Consider the following 18111-nt stretch of genomic DNA (forward strand, 5'->3'; position numbering starts at 1 on the left):
TAAAGACTTTTGGAGAAGGTAATAGTTGGGCTCAAATTTAAAAGTTTAAAAGAAGCCAGTCATGAAAAAAATATGAAAAATAAAAGTTTTCATATGGCAAAAACACACAGGAACTGGGATGTTCAAGAAATACAAAGGCCAGTGTAATTAGGACAGTGTTTTCCAAACATTTTGGACTACAATCAAGAGATCAAGAAATAATTTTTAAGTTGTAAAGCAGTATCCAAGCATGCAGACCCAAGATCAGGTTTCAAGTTAATACTTAGTCCTCACACCAGTGTGCTCTGCTATTTCGCATTCTACTCTGCTTCTCCAGACTTCCCTGGTGGCGCAGAGGTTAAAGCGTCTGCCCGCAATGCGGGAGACCTGGGTTTGATCCCTGGGTTGGGAAGATCCCCCGGAGAAGGAAATGGGCAGCCCACTCCAGTACTCTTGCCTGGAGAATTCCACGGACAGAGAAGCCTGGTAGGCTACAGTCCACAGGGCCACAAAGAGTCGGACACGACTGAGCAACTTCACTTTCACTTTCTGCTTCTCCGGAAGTAAATTACAGATTATGACACTCCAGCTTGACTTCTGGATCTCCTAATAGGTTTTGCAGAACTTGGAAACAAAGCAAAACCGAAAAGCGCTGGACTGGGCAGTGACTTCAAGAGAATGTTTTATGAGATTAAATCTGCAATAGATGCAAGTGAAAAAGTGAAAGTGATAGTCACTCAGCCTTGTCCGACTCTCTGAGGCCCTACAGACGGTAACCCGGCAGGTTCCAGTTGATAGGAAATTCTCGCTTGTTTCCAGTGCGGGATGATTATGAGTAAGGATGCTATGAACACTCTCATGGAGGTTTCCATCTGTACCTGTTCTCACCTGACTTGGATCGCTGAGTTGTACCTTGAAGTGTTAGTCTCTCAGTCATGTCCCACTCTTTCAACCCTATGAAACGTAGCCCACCAGGCACCTCTGTCTACGGATCCTCCAGGCAAGGCTACTGGAATGAGTTGCCATGCCCTTCTCCAGCGGATCTTCCTGACCCAGGGATTGAACCCTTAAGTGGATGCTTAACTGTATAAATGCTAAATTGTGTTCAAAATGGTCATACCACTTGGCATTCTTAACAGTAATGTATTAGAGTTTCAAATACATCATATCCTTACCAAAGCATGAAATTGTTAGTTACTCTTTTTAATTTCAGGCATTCTAATAGGTTTTTAGTGGTTTCTCATCATGATGTTAAATTAACTTTCTGTTATTACTAACAATATTGAGCAACATTTCATATACTTCATTGGCATTCACATTTCTTTGGTGAAAAAATTCTATTCAAATATGTTCCCCCTTTTTTGTAAATTGGGTTGCTTTTTTCATATTGTGTTTTAAGAGTTCTTTATTTATCATAGTTTGAAGTCCATTCAGCAATGTCCTTGGCAAACATTTTATCCCAGTCTATGGCTATTTTTTCTTTCTCCAATATGTTTGAGAGCAGCAGTTCTGAGATTTTAAGAAGTCTGGTTTATTTATTTTTCTTTAAAGGATAATGCTTCTAAGGTTTTCAAAGAAATCTTTGGTTACTTATAAATATTTTCTATCTCTTCCCATAAAGTCTTAGAGTTTAGGTCTTACATTTGAATATATGATCAAATATCTTTTCTAATCACAAATCAACCACAGAAGAAAACTGGAAAAAAAATGCCACATGGAAACCAAAAAACATGTTATTAAACAGTCAATCATTCACTAAAGAGATCAAAAAGAATATAAAAATATTTTTAAGATTAATGAAAATGGTGTGTTTCAAATCTTTGCAACACAGGAAAAGCAGTCTAAGAGAGAAGATTATAGCCACACAGGTTTACCTCAGGAACAGTAAGAGTGAAAGTGAAGTCGCTCAGTCGTGTCCGACTCTTTGTGACCCATGGACTGTAGCCCACCAAGCTCCTCCATCCATGGGATTCTCCAGGCAAGAATACTGGAGTGGGTTCTCAAGTAAATAATCTAAAGTTACACCCATAACAATAAAAGAACAACCCTCCCCACAAAATGTGTACAAGGAAGAAAATAATGAAGAACAGAGTGGAAATAAATGAAATTGAGCTAAAAAACAATGAAGATAAGAGATGGTTCTTTGAAAAGATAAAATTGACAAACATATAGCCACACTCATCAAGAAACAAAACAAAGGATCCAAGTAAATGAAATAAAAAACAGAGGTTATAACCAATACCACAAAAATACAAAGGGTCATAGAGAATACTATGAACAACTATACATCCAAAGCTGGAAAACCTAGAATAAATGGACAAATTCTCAGAAACGTTCACTCTCCCAATACTGAGTCCAGAAGAAATAGAAAATGCGAATATAATGATCGCTAGTAGTGAAATTGAATCAGTGATCAAATAACTCCCAAAAAACAAAATAAGGATTATGTGGGTTCACAGGTGAATTGCAATAAACGTTTAAAGAATAGTTAATTTCTACTTTGAAAGACAGTGTATAGAAATGAATACAGCGAGCCATAGCCTAGGGGAAAATAGAACTACCATATGATCTTGCAGTTTTATTTCTGGGTATTAATCCAAAGAAAATAAAACACTAATTAAAAAGATTTGTGCAGCACTTTTTCCATTACAGCATTTTTTAAAAAATAATAGCTAGCAAGGTAACGCTCAAAATCCTCCTCAGTTCAGTTCAGTCGCTCAGTCATGTCCGACTCTTTGCGACCCCATGAATTGCAGCACGCCAGGCCTCCCTGTCCATCACCAACTCCCGGAGTTCACTCAGACTCACATCCATCGAGTCAGTGATGCCATCCAGCCATCTCATCCTCTGTTGTCCCCTTCTCCTCCTGCCCCCAATCCCTCCTGGCATCAGAGTATTTTCCAATGAGGCAACTCTTCGCATGAGGTGGCCAAAGTATTGGAGTTTCAGCTTTAGCATCATTCCTTCCAAAGAAACCCCAGGGCTGATCTCCTTCAGAATGGACTGGTTGGATCTCCATGCAGTCCAAGGGACTCTCAAGAGTCTTCTCCAACACCACAGTTCAAAGCATCAGTTCTTCGGCACTCAGCTTTCTTCATAATCCAACTCTCACATCCACACATGACCACTGGAAACACCATAGCCTTGACTAGATGGACCTTTGTTGGCAAAGTAATGTCTCTGCTTTTCAACATGCTATCTAGGTTGGTCTTAACTTTCCTTCCAAGGAGTAAGCGTCTTTTAATTTCATGGCTGCAGTCACCATCTGCAGTGATTTTGGAGCCCCCCAAAATAAAGTCTGACACTGTTTGCCCATCTATTTGCCATGAAGTGATGGGATCAGATGCCATGATCTTCGTTTTCTGAATGTGGAGCTTGAAGCCAACTTTTTCACTCTCCTCTTTCAGTTTCATCAAGAGGATGTTTAGTTCCTCTTCACTTTCTGCCATAAAGGTGGTGTCATCTGCATATCTGAGGTTATTGATATTTCTCCTGGCAATCTTGATTCCAGCTTGTGCTTCTTCCAGCCCAGCGTTTCTGATGATGTACTCTGCATATAAGTTAAATAAGCAGGGTGAACTGCTTATTTATACAGCCTTGATGTACACCTTTTCCTATTTGGAACCAGTCTACTGTTCCATGTCCAGTTCTAACTGTTGCCTCCTGACCTGCATACAGGTTTTTCAAGAGTCAGGTCAGGCGGTCTGGTATTCCCATCGCTGACAGAATGTGGTCCACTGGAGAAGGGAATGGCAAGCCACTTCAGTATTCTTGCCTTCAGAACCCCATGAACAGTATGAAAAGGTAAAATGATAGGATACCAAAAGAGAAACTCCCCAGGTCATTAGGTGCCCAATATGCTACTGGAGATCAGTGGAGAAATAACTCCAGAAAGAATGAAGGGATGGAGCCAAAGTAAAAACAATACCCAGTTGTGGATGTGACTGGTGATAGAAGTAAGGCCCGATGCTGTAAAGAGCAATATTGCATAGGAACCTGGAATGTCAGGTCCATGAATCAAGGCAAATTGGAAGTGATCAAACAGGAGATGGCAAGGGTGAACGTCAACATTCTAGGAATCAGCTTACTAAAATGGACTGGAATGGGTGAATTTAACTCAGATGACCATTATATCTACTACTGAGGGCAGGAATCCCTCAGAAGAAATGGAGTAGCCATCATGGTCAACAAAAGAGTCCGAAATGCAGTACTTGGATGCAGTCTCAAAAATGACAGAATGATCTCTGTTCGTCTCCAAGGCAAACCATTCAATATCACAGTTATCCAAGTCTATGTCCCAATCAGTAACGCTGAAGAAACTGAAGTTGAATGGTTTTATGAAGACCTACAAGACTTTTTAGAACTAACACCCCCAAAAGATGTCCTTTTCATTATAGGGGACTGGAATGCAAAAGTCAAAAGTCAGGAAACACCTGGAGTAACAGGCAAATTTGGCCTTGGAATACGGAATGAAGCAGGGCAAAGACTAATAGAGTTTTGCCAGGAAAATGCACTGGTCATAGCAAACATCCTCTTCGAACAACACAAGAGAAGACTCTACACATGGACATCACCAGATGGTCAACAACGAAAACAGATTGATTATATTCTTTGCAGCCAAAGATGGAGAAGCTCTATACAGTCAACAAAAACAAGACCAGGAGCTGACTGTGGCTCAGATCATGAACTCCTGATTACCAAATTCAGACTCAAATTGAAGAAAGTAGGGAAAACTGCTAGACCATTCAGGTATGACCTAATTCAAATCCCTTATGATTATACAGTGGAAGTGAGAAATAGATTTAAGGGCCTAGATCTGATAGATAGAGTACCTGATGAACTATGGAATGAGGTTCGTGACATTGTACAGGAGACAGGGATCAAGACCATCCCCATGGAAAAGAAATGCAAAAAAGCAAAATGGCTGTCTGGGTAGGCCTTACAAATAGCTGTGAAAAGAAGAGAGGCGAAAAGCAAAGGAGAAAAGGAAAGATATAAGCATCTGAATGCAGAGTTCCAAAGAATAGCAAGAAGAGATAAGAAAGCCTTCTTCAGTGATCAATGCAAAGAAATAGAGGAAAACAACAGAATGGGAAAGACTAGAGATCTCTTCAAGAAAATTAGAGATATCAAGGGAACATTTCATGCAAAGATGGGCTTGATCAAGGACAGAAATGGTCTGGACCTAACAGAAGCAGAAGATATTAAGAAGAGGTGGCAAGAATACAACTGAAGAACTGTACAAAAAGATCTTCATGACCCAGATAATCATGATGATGTGATCACTAATATAGAGCCAGACATCTTGGAATGTGAAGTCAAGTGGGCCTTAGAAAGCATCACTACGAACAAAGAGCTAGTGGAGGTGATGGAATTCCAGTTGAGCTGTTTCAAATCCTGAAAGATGATGCTGTGAAAGTGCTGCAGTCAATATGCCAGCAAATTTGGAAAACTCAGCAGTGGCCACAGGACTGGAAAAGGTCAGTTTTCCTTCCAAAATCCTCCTAGTTAGACTTAAACAATACATGAACCAAGAACTTCTAGAGGTACAAGCTGGATTTAGAAAAGGAAGAGGAACCAGAGATCAAATTGCCAACATCCATTGGATCATATAGAAAAAGCAAGAGAATTACAGAAAAACATCTACTTCTGCTTCATTGACTACTCTAGAGCCTTTGACTGTGTAGATCACAACAAACTGTGGAAAATTCTTAAGGAGATGGGAATACCAGATCACCTTACCTGTCTCCTGAGAAACCTGTATGGAGGTCAAGAAGCAACAGAACCCGATAAGGAACAATGGACTGGTTCAAAATTGGGAACGGAGAATGTCAAGGCTGTATATTGTTACCCTGATCATTTAACTTATATACAGACTACATCATGTGAAATGCTGGGCTGGATGAAGCTCAATATGGAATCAAGATTGCCAGGAGAAATATCAATAACCTCAGATATGCAGATGACACCACCTAACGGCAGAAAGCTAAGAGGAACTAAAGAGCCTCTTGATAAAGGTGAAAGAGGAGAGTGAAAAAGCTGGCTTAAAACTCAACATTCAAAACAAGAAGATCATGGCATCTGGTCCCATCACTTCATGGCAAAAAACAGAAACAGTGACAGATTTTATTTCCCCTGGGCTCCAAAATTACAATGGACGGTGGTTGCAGCTATGAAATTAAGACACTTGCTCCTTAGAAGAAAAGTTATGGCAAACCTAGACAGTGTATTAAAAAGCAGATACATCATCTTGCCAACAAAGGTCCTTCTAGTCAAAGCTATGATTTTCCCAGTAGTCATGTATGGATGTGAGAGTTGGACCATAAAGAAGCCTGAGTGCCAAAGAATTGATGCTTTTGAACTGTGATGCTGGAGAAGACTCTTGAGAGTCCCTTGGAATGCAAGGAGATCCAACCAATCAATCCTAAAGGAAATCAACTCTGAATATTCATTGGAAGGACTGATACTGAAGCTGAAGTTCCAATACTTTGGCCACCTGATGCGAAGAGCCAACTCACTGAAAAAGACCCTGATGCTGGGAAAGACTGAAGGGAGGAGGAGAAGGGGACGACAGAGGATGAGATGGTTGGATGGCGTCATCGACTCAACGGACATGAGTTTGAGCAAGCCCTGGGAGATAGTGAAGGAGAGGAAATCCTGGTGTGCTGGAGTTCATGGTGTTGCAAAGAGTCGGACATGACTTAGTGACTGAACAACAAGATATGGAAGCCACCTAAGGGTAGGAACGGGTGACAAAGATGTGGTATGTATGCAATGGAATATTACCCAGTCATAAAAAGAATGGCATCTTCCCCTTCATGACAGCATCGATGGACCTAGATGGTGTTATGCAAAGTAAAATGTCAGTCAGAGAAAGACAAATACCATATGACCTCATCTATATGTGGGATCTACAAAATAAAACAAATGGACTAACAAAACAAAGCAGAAATAGATTCATGGATACAGAGAACAAGTGATAGACGGAGAGGAGGTGGTTGGGAGGATGCACAAAATAAAAGAAGTGGATTAAAAGGCACAGACTTCCAGTTATCAGACAGATAAGCCATGAGGTTACGTCATACACAACAGACAATACAGTCAATAATTCTGTACTTACTCTAAATAGCGACAGGTGGGAACAAGACATCATGGTGATCAACTTGCTTTGATCTTGTAAATGTCAAATCGCTATCTTGTACGCCATCTGCTTTTGGCGTCAGAGCAATGCTGTCCTCATGAAACGAGCTGAGGATTCCCTCGTCTTGTATTTTCTTAAGGCTTTGTGTAGAACTGCTATCATTTATTCCTTAAATGTTTGGTAGAATCCCCCAGTGAGGACACAGGGTTTATAGTACTCTTTGTAAGGTTTAAGCTGTCAAATGTATAGGCATACAGTGGTTTGTTTTCTTTCTTATTTTTCTTCAAATGTCTGTAGGATATTTTGCGGTGGTCTCCTTTTCACTCTTGTTATTGGTAATTTATATCTTTTTCCCTGTCAGACTGTCTATAAGTTTATCTATTTCATCTATTTTCTCTAAGAACCAGGCTAATTTCTTTGATTATCCCTGTTTTGTGTCTCTTCTCAATTTCATGGATTTCTAACTTTATTATTTCCTTGTGTTTTCTTGCTTTGGGTTTAATTTGTTCTTCTTTTTTCATTTCTTATGGTAGGACTTAGATGATTGATTTAAGACCTTTCTGTTTTTCTAACATAAGTATTTCACACTAAAAATATCTTTCTGAGCAACACTTTCACTGTAGCCCACATCTGATCTACTGATCTGCTGTGCTCTAATCTTTATCCAATCCATCACTGTCTAACTGTCCTTCTGACTGCTTCTTTGACTCATGGGTTCCTTAGTAGTCTCTTGCATACTTTTCAAATATTTGGGAATTTATACATATAACTTACTTTTTCTATGATCCAGTGAATGTTGGCAGTTGGATCTCTGGTTCCTCTGCCTTTTATATAAAATCAGCTTGAAAATCTGGAAGTTCACGGTTCATGTATTGCTGAAGCCTGGCTTGGAGAATTTTGAGCATTACTTTACTAGCGTGTGAGATGAGTGCAATTCTGTGGTAGTCTGAACATTCTTTGGCATTGCCTTTCTTTGGGATTGGAATGAAAACTGACCTTTGCCAGTCCTGTGGCCACTGCTGAGTTTTCCACATTTGCTGACATATTGAGTGCAGCACTTTCACAGCATTGTCTTTCAGGATTTGAAATAGTTCAACTGGAATTCCATCACCTCCACTAGCTTTGTTCATAATGATGCTTTCTAAGGCCCACTTGACTTCACATTCCAGGATGTCTGGCTCTAGGTGAGTGATCACACCATCATGATTGTCTGGGTTGTGAAGATCTTTTTTTGTATAGTTCTTCTGTGTATTCTTGCCACCTCTTCTGAATATCTTCTGCTTCTGTTAGGTCCAGACCATTTCTGTCCTTTATTGTGCCTTTCCTTGCATGAAATGTTCCCTTGATATCTCTAATTTTCTTGACGACATCTCTAGTCTTTCCCATTATGTTGTTTTCCTCTATTTCTTTGCACTGATCACTAAGGAAGGCTTTCTTAACTCTCCTTGCAATTTTTTAGAACTCTGCATTCAGATGGGAATATCTTTCCCTTTCTCCTTTGCTTTCACTTCTCTTCATTTCTCAGCTATTTGTAAGCCCTCCCGAGACAGCCATTTTGCTTTTTGCATTTCTTTTCCATGGGGATGGTCTTGATCCCTGTTTCCTGTACAATGTCACAAACCTCATTCCACAGTTCATCAGGTACACTATCTATCAGATCTAGTCCCTTAAATCTATTTCTCACTTCCAACATTCAGAAAACTAAGATCATGACATCTGGTCCCATCACTTCATGGCAAATAGATGGGGAAACAGTTGTAACAGTGTCAGACTTTATCTTTTTGGGCTCCAAAATCATTGCAGATGGTAACTGCAGCCATGAAATTAAAAGACGCTTACTCCTTGGAAGGAAAGTTATGACCAACCTAGACAGCACATTTAAAAGCAGAGACATTACTTTGCCAACAAAGGTCCGTCTAGTCAAGGCTATGGTTTTTCCTGTGGTCATGTATGGATGTGAGAGTTGGACTGTGAAGAAGGCTGAGTGCTGAAGAATTGATGCTTTTGAACTGTGGTGTTGGAGAAGACTCTTGAGAGTCCCTTGGACTGCAAGGAGATCCAACCTGTCCATTCTGAAGGAGATCAGCCCTGGGTGTTCTTTGGAAGGAATAATGCTAAAGCTGAAAGTCAAGTACTTGGCCACCTCATGTGAAGAGTTGACTCACTGGAAAATACTCTGATGCTGGGAGGGACTCAGGGCAGGAGGAAAAGGGGATGACAGAGGATGAGATGGCTGGATGGCATCATGGACTCCATGGACGTGAGTTTGAGTGAACTCCGGGAGATGGTGATGGACAGGGAGGCCTGGCGTGCTGCGATTCACGGGGTCGCAAAGAGTCAGACACGACTGAGTGACTGAACTGAACTGAACTGAATATTCCATTACACACATACACTATACCACACCACATCACACCACATCTTCATCTATTCATATATTGATGGATACTTAGTGGGTTAGTCTTTTAATATTCCTGTAGCCAGAACTCTCAGAGATCTTGTAATACAAGATAAAATTTTCTTATTTCTTAAGCCAGGGTGTGTTGAGTTTTCTGATGCTTTCAAACAAACAAGAAAACCAAAAAGTTCTAGCTCGTGCATATACACAGTAGCTCATGATGTATAAATTGGAATGCCAAGGACATGCAGAGCGACTGGTAGGGAACTCTACAACTAGAATTATCTTTTAATTTGATTTGACCAATATTAAATTAAATTAGAAGTCAATTTAGCAAGAGGAGTAACTATTTATGACTGTTGTGTTTACTTATAGGTGAAACTATTTATGAAGTGCTTCCATGGTCTTTGCAGACTCAGGAGGAAATAAATGGAAATATTATTACCTTTACATTCTGGAGGATCACTGCTCCATCTGTCTTGATCAACACAAGTAAGCCTACTCTCTCCAACAAGAGAATATTCATCTGGTCCATTTGAAGGATCACACGTATAAGTTACTACCTCATTATAATGATATTCATCCTTGTAAATGGTAAATCTTCCATTTTTTATATTTCCAGGTGTGGAACACAAAATCTCTTTAAAGGGGGGAAAAGGACATGAAGCAAAGATAAAATAGTAAGACAACATTAGCAAAGTCCTATGAACGTCCTTCAAATAATTCATAACATATGATTAATATAAGCTAGCTGTGAATCCAATATCCAATTAGAAGAAAGTCTTTATGTCAAAATGTATTATCTCAAATTCAAAGCATTAATTTAGAAATTAACTTTTAGAATGAAGCTTATTTCCCAAAATATGACATACATATATTTATCTACAAGGCCATTCTAAGTTGTGTTTTCACCTTCATAAAACAGGCTGACAATTTAATGCTAAAAAGTACTTGTGATTAAAAATAAAACTATGTGCTAAGAAAATCCTTTATGATTTATAAATATCTCCACTAACAAATTGATTGTTAATATTAATACTGACCATCAGCCTCACATGGAAACGTGCAAAACCACTGGTTATCACAGAAATTCCAATCAAGACGACAGTGAGATACCACCTCACACTGGTCAGAACGGCTATCACCAAAAAAATCCACAAGCAACAAATGCTGGAGAGGGTGTGGAGAGAAAGAAACCCTCCTGCACTGTTGGTAGGAATGTAAATTGGTGCAGCCACGATGGAGAACAGGATGGAGGTTCCTTAAAAAACTAAAAACAGAGCTACCGTATATGATCCTGCAATCCCACTATTGGGCATATATCTAGAGAAAAACTTGGCTCAAAAAGATACATGCCCCCCAGTGTCCATTGCAGCACTGTCTACAGCAGCCAAGACGTGGACACAACCCAGATGTTTATCGACAGAGGAACGGATACAGAAGAGGTGGTGCGTATATATACAGCCGTTACAAAGAATGAATTAGGCCATTTGCAGCAAAATACAGATGGACCTAGAGAGCGTGATCTTGAGTGAAATAAGTCAGACAGAGAAGGAGAAACATCATATGCCATCCCTTGTATGTGGAAACTAAAAAGCAAATGAACTTACTTAGAAAACAGAAGGAGACTCACAGACTTAGAAAACGAACTCATGGTTGCTGAGGGGAAGGGATAGTTGGGGACTTTGAAAAGGTCTTGTGCACACTGCTGTATTTAAAAAGGATAACCAACAAAAACCTACTGTACAGCACATGGAACTCTGCTCAATGTTACGTGCCAATCTGGATGGGAGGGGGCTTTGGGGAAGAATAGATACATGTGTATGTACAGCTGAATTCCTTCACTGTTCACTGAAACTATCACAAAATTATTAATCAACTACAATCCAATACAAAATGACTTTGGTGTAAAAATAAACAAATAAATTAAATTAAATAAAAAAGAGTAGCCTCTTGCTCACAGGAACTAGAGAACACCTGTGCATAGGAACAAAGACCCAGCATAACCAAAAATAAATTAACTGTAAAAAATTAAAACGTGTGCATGGACTCTAGAAAAAAATTAAGTAATATGGAAAAAGGTAAAACAGTACCACAATTCTCACTATTTGTTTTAAAATTTTTTGATTTTTCATAAAAATTTGTTGCATATATTTGCATGTATTGTGCTTACTCTTCTTAAAAATGAATTAACAATTATTTAAAAATTTTTTCAGCTTTAATTCCAGTATAATATTAATATCAATAGACATAACCCATATAAAGAAAAGCTCTTGGGTGTCTACTTCATTTTAAAAGAATAAAGGGGTCCCCTGCATCAAAGGGGCTTCCCTTGAGGTTCAACTGGCAAAGAACCTGCCAGTGATGTGGTAGACCTGGGTTCAATCCTTGGGTTGGGAAGATTCCCTGGAGAAGGAAAAGGCTCCCCACTCCAGTATTCTGGCCTGGAGAATCCCATCGGCTGGATAGTCCATGGGGTTGCAGAGTCAGACACGACTGAGCGCCTTTCACTCACTCACACTCACCACATCAAAAAGTTTGAGAACTGCCACTCTATATGCTAAAGAGAGGATATACTTACTTTCACATACTGGGGGATCATCATTCCAGTTCACATTATTTTCAGAAATTTCACAATGTAGAATTCTTGCTCCAATCATATAAAAACTAAATGAGAAAAGAACAGTTGCTATGTTCTTTAGCAATTAGAAGTTGTGGATAAAAATGAAAAAACATATTAATAGGGTTGTCTTTCTACACTATAGTAAATTGAAAAAGAAGTTTCTTAAAATATTATGGATATGCTAAATCTGGAACTCAACTGAAGAGAGTTTCTGCATGTGGACCCACTTTGGCCTACAGTCAAATGTGTAAATTACTGTCACACTGGTCACTGTAGCCCCTCTGCTCCCTCTGGCAAGTGTATTACACACTGACTTCTACTCTGTGCTCACACCATTTTCCTCAGTAAGGACTAAGCAGAGAAATCAGGGCCCTAGAACTTGCCTGCCTGGCATTCAAGTTCCAGCTCCATGACTGCCTTGAGCTTGAGAAATCCCATCAGTTCAGTTCAGTCGCTCAGTCATGTCTGACTCTTTGCGACCCCATGAAACGCAGCACGCCAGGCCTCCCTGTCCATCACCAACTCCCGGAGTTCACTCAAACTCACGTCCATGGAGTCCATGATGCCATCCAGCCATCTCATCCTCTGTCGTCCCCTTCTCCTCCTGCCCCGAGTCCCTGCCAGCATCAGAGTCTTTTCCAATGAGTCAACTCTTCACATGAGGTGGCCAAGTACTTGACTTTCAGCTTTAGCATCATTCCTTCCAAAGAACAGCCAGGACTGATCTCCTTTAGAATGGATGGGTTGGATCCCCTTGCAGTCCAAGGGACTCTCAAGAGTCTTCTTCAACACCACAGTTCAATAGCATCAATTCTTCAGCACTCAGCCTTCTTTACAGTCCAACTCTCACATCCATACATGACCACTGGAAAAACCATAGCCTTGACTAGACGGACCTTAGTTGGTAAAGTAATGTCTCTGCTTTTGAATATGCTATGTAGGTTGCTCATAACTTTCCTTTCAAGGAGTAAGAGTCTTTTAATTTCATGGCTGCAGTCACCATCTGCAGTGATTTTGGAGCCCCCCCAAAATAAAGTCTGACACTGTTTCCCCATCTATTTCCCATGAAGTGATGAGACCACATGCCATGATCTTCGTTTTCTGAATGTTGAACTTGGGCCAACTTTTTCACTCTCCACTTTCACTTTCATCAAGAGGCTTTTAAGTTCCTCTTCACTTTCTGCCATAAGGATGGTGTCATCTGCATATCTGAGGTTACTGATATTTCTCCCGGCAATCTTGATTCCAGCTTGTGCTTCTTCCAGTCCAGTGTTTCTCATGATGTACTCTGCATATAAGTTAAATACGCAGGGTGACAATATACAGCCTGGACATACTCCTTTTCCTATTTGGAACCAGTCTGTTGTTCCATGTCCAGTTCTAACTGCTGCTTCCTGACCTGCATACAGGTTTCTCAAGAGGCAGGTCAGGTGGTCTGGTATTCCCATCTCTTTCAGAATTTTCTACAGTTTATTGTGATCCACACAGTCAAAGGCTTTGGCATAGTTAATAAAGCAGAAGTAGATGTTTTTCTGGAACTCTCTTGCTTTTTTGATGATCCAGAGGATGTTGGCAATTTGATCTCTGGTTCCTCTGCCTTTTCTAAAACCAGCTTGAACATCTGGAATTTCACGGTTCATGTATTGCTGAAGCCTGGCTTGGAGAATTTTGAGCATTACTTTACTAGCATGTGAGATGAGTGCAACTGTGCGATAGTTTGAGAAATCTTTGGCATTGCCTTTCTTTGGGATTGGAATGAAAACTGACCTTTTCCAGTCCTGTGGCCACTGCTAAGTTTTCCCAATTTGCTGGCATATTGACTGCAGCACTTTCACAGCATCATCTTTCAGGATTTGAAATAGCTCAACTGGAATTCCATCACCTCCACTAGCTTTGTTCATAGCGATGCTTTCCAAGGCCCACTTGACTTCACATTCCAGGATGTCTGGCTCTAGGTGAGTGATCACACCATCGTGATTATCTTGGTCTTGAAGATCTTTTTTGTACAGTTCTTCTGTGTATTCTTGCCACCTCTTCTTAATATCTTCTGCTTCTGTTAGGTCCAGACCATTTCTGTCCTTTATTGAGCCCATCTTTGCATGAAATGTTCCCTTGGTAGCTCTAATTTTCTTGAAGAGGTCTCTGGTCTTTCCCATTCTGTTATTTTCCTCTATTTCTTTGCATTGATTGCTAAGGAAGGCTTTCTTATCTTTTCTTACTATTCTCTGGAACTCTGCATTCACATGCTTATATCTTTCCTTTCCTCCTTTGCTTTTTGCCTCTCTTCTTTTCACAGCTATTTGTAACGCCTCCCCAGACAGCCATTTTGCTTTTTTGCATTTCTTTTCCATGGGGATGGTCTTGATCCCTGTCTCCTGTACAATGTCATGAACCTCATTCCATAGTTCATCAGACACTCTATCTATCAGATCTAGTCTCTTAAATCTATTTCTCACTTCCACTGTATAATCATAAGGGATTTGAATTAGGTCATACCTGATTGGTCTAGCGGTTTTCCCTACTTTCTTCAATTTGAGTCTGAATTTGGTAATAAGGAGTTCATGATCTGAGCCACAGCTTCCAGTCTTGTTTTTGCTGACTGTATAAAGCTTCTCCATCTTTGGCTGCAAAGAATATAATCAGATTTTGGTGTTGACCATCTGGTGATGTCCATGTGTAGAGTCTTCTTTTGTGTTGTTGGAAGAGGGTGTTTGCTATGACCAGTGCATTTCTTTGGCAAAACTATTAGTCTTTGCCCTGCTTCATTTCGTATTCCAAGGCCAAATTTGCCTGTTACTCCAGGTGTTTCTTGACTTCCTACTTTTGCATTCCAGTCCCCTATAATGAAAAGGACATCTTTTTGGCTGTTAGTTCTAAAAGGTCTTGTAGGTCTTCATAAAACCATTCAACTTCAGTTTCTTCAGCATTACTGGTTGGGGCATAGACTTGGATAACTGTGATATTGAATGGTTTGCCTTGGAGACGAACAGAGATCCTTCGGTCGTTTTTGAGATTGCATCCAAGTACTGCATTTCGGACTCTTTTCTTGACCATGATGGCTACTCCATTTCTTCTGAGGGATTCCTGATCTGAGTTAAATTCACCCATTCCAGTCCATTTTAGTTCGCTGATTCCTAGAATGTTGACGTTCACTCTTGCCATTTCTTGTTTGACCACTTCCAATTTGCCTTGATTCATGGACCTGACATTCCAGGTTCCTATGCAATATTGCTCTTTACAGCATCGAACCTTGCTTCTGTCACCAGTCACATCCACAACTGGGTATTGTTTTTGCTTTGGCTCCATCCCTTCATTCTTTCTGGAGTTATTTCTCCACTGATCTCCAGTAGCATATTGGGCACCTAATGACCTGGGGAGTTCCTCTTTCAGTATCCTATCATTTTGCCTTTTCATACTGACCCCGCGCACTGAGCGCGGGTGGCTGCGACCCGGTGCACTGAGCGCAGCGGAGAGGAGTTACCCCACATCCGAGTTCAGGTGCAGCGGCTGAGAGTGCCAGGCTGAGACGGCGCGCAGGAATGACCGAGAGGAGCTACCCAAGACTGAGGTCAGGGGTGGCGGCCCAGAAGAGTTACCCTGCATTCGAGTTCAGGGGCAGTGGCCAAGAGGAGCTATCCTGCGTCCGACGCCAGGGGCGGCCGGGAGTAGCAACCCGAGGATCGGTGGCTGTGCTGGTGCAGGAGGGCCTTAGGGAGCTATCCCAGGTTGAAGGTCAGGAAGGGCGGCGGTAAGGAGATACCCCTCGTCCAAGGTAAGGAGCAGCAGCTGTGCTTTGCTGGAGCAGCCGTGAAGAGATACCCCACGCCCATGGTAAGAGAAACCCAAGCAAGATGGTAGGTGTTGCAAGAGGGCATCAGAGGGCAGACACACTGAAACCATACTCACAGAAAACTAGTCAATCTAATCACACCAGGACCACAGCCGTGTCTAACTCAATGAAACCAGGCCATGCCCGCAGGGCAACCCAAGACGGGCGGGTCATGGTGGAGAGGTCTGACAGAATGTGGTCCACTGGAGAAGGGAATGGCAAACCACTTCAGTATTCTTGCCTTGAGAACCCCATGAACAGTATGAACAGTATGAAGTAACTTAAAGGGGCTTAAATATTTAGGAGAAGGCGATGGCACCCCACTCCAGCACTTTTGCCTGGAAAATCCCATGGATGGAGGAGCCTGGTAGGCTGCAGTCCATGGGGTTGCTAAGAGTCGGGCACGACTGAGTGACTTCACTTTCACTTTTCACTTTAATGCATTGGAGAAGGAAATGGCAACCCACTCCAGTATTCTTGCCTGGAGAATCCCAGGGACAGAGGAGCCTAGTGGGCTGCCACCTGTGGGGTCGCACAGAGTCGGACACGACTGAAGTGACTTAGCGAATATTTAGTGGCCTTTGTTCCCCCTTTCATTTTTTGCTTTTTCCCCTTTCAGGAGGCAGACATTCAACATCAGGACATTCAAAAGCAACTGCATCTGTAGGGGAAATAAGTAAGTGATAGTGTGTGCCCAGGGAAAGGCTCAGGAAAGACCTGAGACAATCTTCAGTTTATATAGCAGGCTGATCTTCATCATAGAGACACAAAAAACATCAACACCAAAGAGCAAGCCCCAGGTAAGAGGGGAAATCTAATTTTTAGAATTACCAAAGTATTAGATTCAAGGGTTTTTTGTTCAGTAAGAAAATCACAACACATGCAAAGAAATGAGAGTATGAGTCATTCAAAGGAAGAAATAAATCAAAATACATTGTCTTTGAAAAAGAACTGATGGCAGATGAGCTGGACAAAGGCTTTAAACTAACTGTCTTACGAAGGCACTTGCAGTGGCAAATCAATTAATGCCAGTTCTGCTGTCTGCTGTTTCTTCAGTGAGGGGGCTAAGTGAGAGACATAGAGCTGCAGATCTTTATGAACATCCTGCAAGTAAGAACCTCACTGTCAGGGTCAAGTTCAATGTCATCACTGAGAATATCAAAGCTAAAATCCAAGAAAAGGGAGACATCCTGTTTGCCTAACAGTTTTGAATTTTGGGGGCAAATAGCTGGAGGTTGACCACACACTCTCAGACCACAAATTCAAGAAAGGATTCAACTTGTACCTGGCGCTTTGCCTGTGGGGTGGCATCACTGAGCCTTCCTTTCGCAAGTTTGCCCCAAAATACACTGCTACTAAACAATCTCTCACAAGTATTTGCTCACTTCCATCTCAATGCTGCCGACTGCCACAAGAAGAAATGTGTTCATACCAACAACCTGCACCTCCAGAAGAACATTAAACGATTCCCATACCATGGTACCTCTTTGCTGGCAGGGAGGTCTCTTGCCTAAACCCCAAGGTCCTGGGCCCCCAGTGAAATTTGACAGAAAAAAAAAAAAAGACTGCCTTAATGATGCCTAAAAAACTAAAGGAAGAAATCTAGAAAATCAAGAAAATATGTGTAAAACATGGAAATCTCAAACAGGAGACAGAAAAACCAGAAAGAAGCTGAAAGGAACTTCTGGAGTTGACAAGTCGCTCCGTCGCTAAGTCGTGTCCTGCTCTTTGCGACCCCCTTGGTCTGCGGCATGTCAGGCTCCCCTCTTCTTCACTGTCTCCTGGAGTTTTGCTCAAATTCACGTTCACTGAGTCAGTGATGCCATCCAACCATCTCATCCCCTGCCGCTCCCTTCTCCTCTTGCCTTCAACTTTTCTCAGCACCCCTACGTTCACTGCTGCGTAAAGTAGAGATGATACAGTAGCTAACTATATGCCTTCAGGAGACTAAAGGGATTAAGAACTCATGGATAAACAAACACAATGGATTATAGCTCAGCCATAAACACAGGGAAATCTTGCCATTAGCAACAACATGGGATGGGCCTGGAGAATATCATGCAAAGTGAGAAAAGTAAGAAAGAGAAAGCTAGACACTGCATGACTTCATCTATAAGTGCAATTACACAGAAAGCAAGTGA

General features: G+C 41.2%; 1 protein-coding gene across 1 annotated transcript in view; it reads right to left on the reverse strand.

The window, feature by feature from the left end:
• The window catches only part of LOC138415858 (membrane cofactor protein-like), a 44971-nt gene that overhangs the window by 5275 nt on the left and 21585 nt on the right, over positions 1-18111 (reverse strand). The window contains exons 6-7 of the mRNA XM_069544397.1: positions 12100-12185; positions 9964-10158 (exon numbers count right to left, since the gene is read on the reverse strand). Of these exons, the coding sequence (XP_069400498.1) occupies positions 9964-10158; positions 12100-12185 (281 nt within the window). The remainder of the gene's footprint in view (positions 1-9963; positions 10159-12099; positions 12186-18111) is intronic.

The sequence above is a fragment of the Ovis canadensis genome, chromosome 12 (assembly GCF_042477335.2).
Source record: "Ovis canadensis isolate MfBH-ARS-UI-01 breed Bighorn chromosome 12, ARS-UI_OviCan_v2, whole genome shotgun sequence".
NCBI lineage: Eukaryota > Metazoa > Chordata > Mammalia > Artiodactyla > Bovidae > Ovis > Ovis canadensis.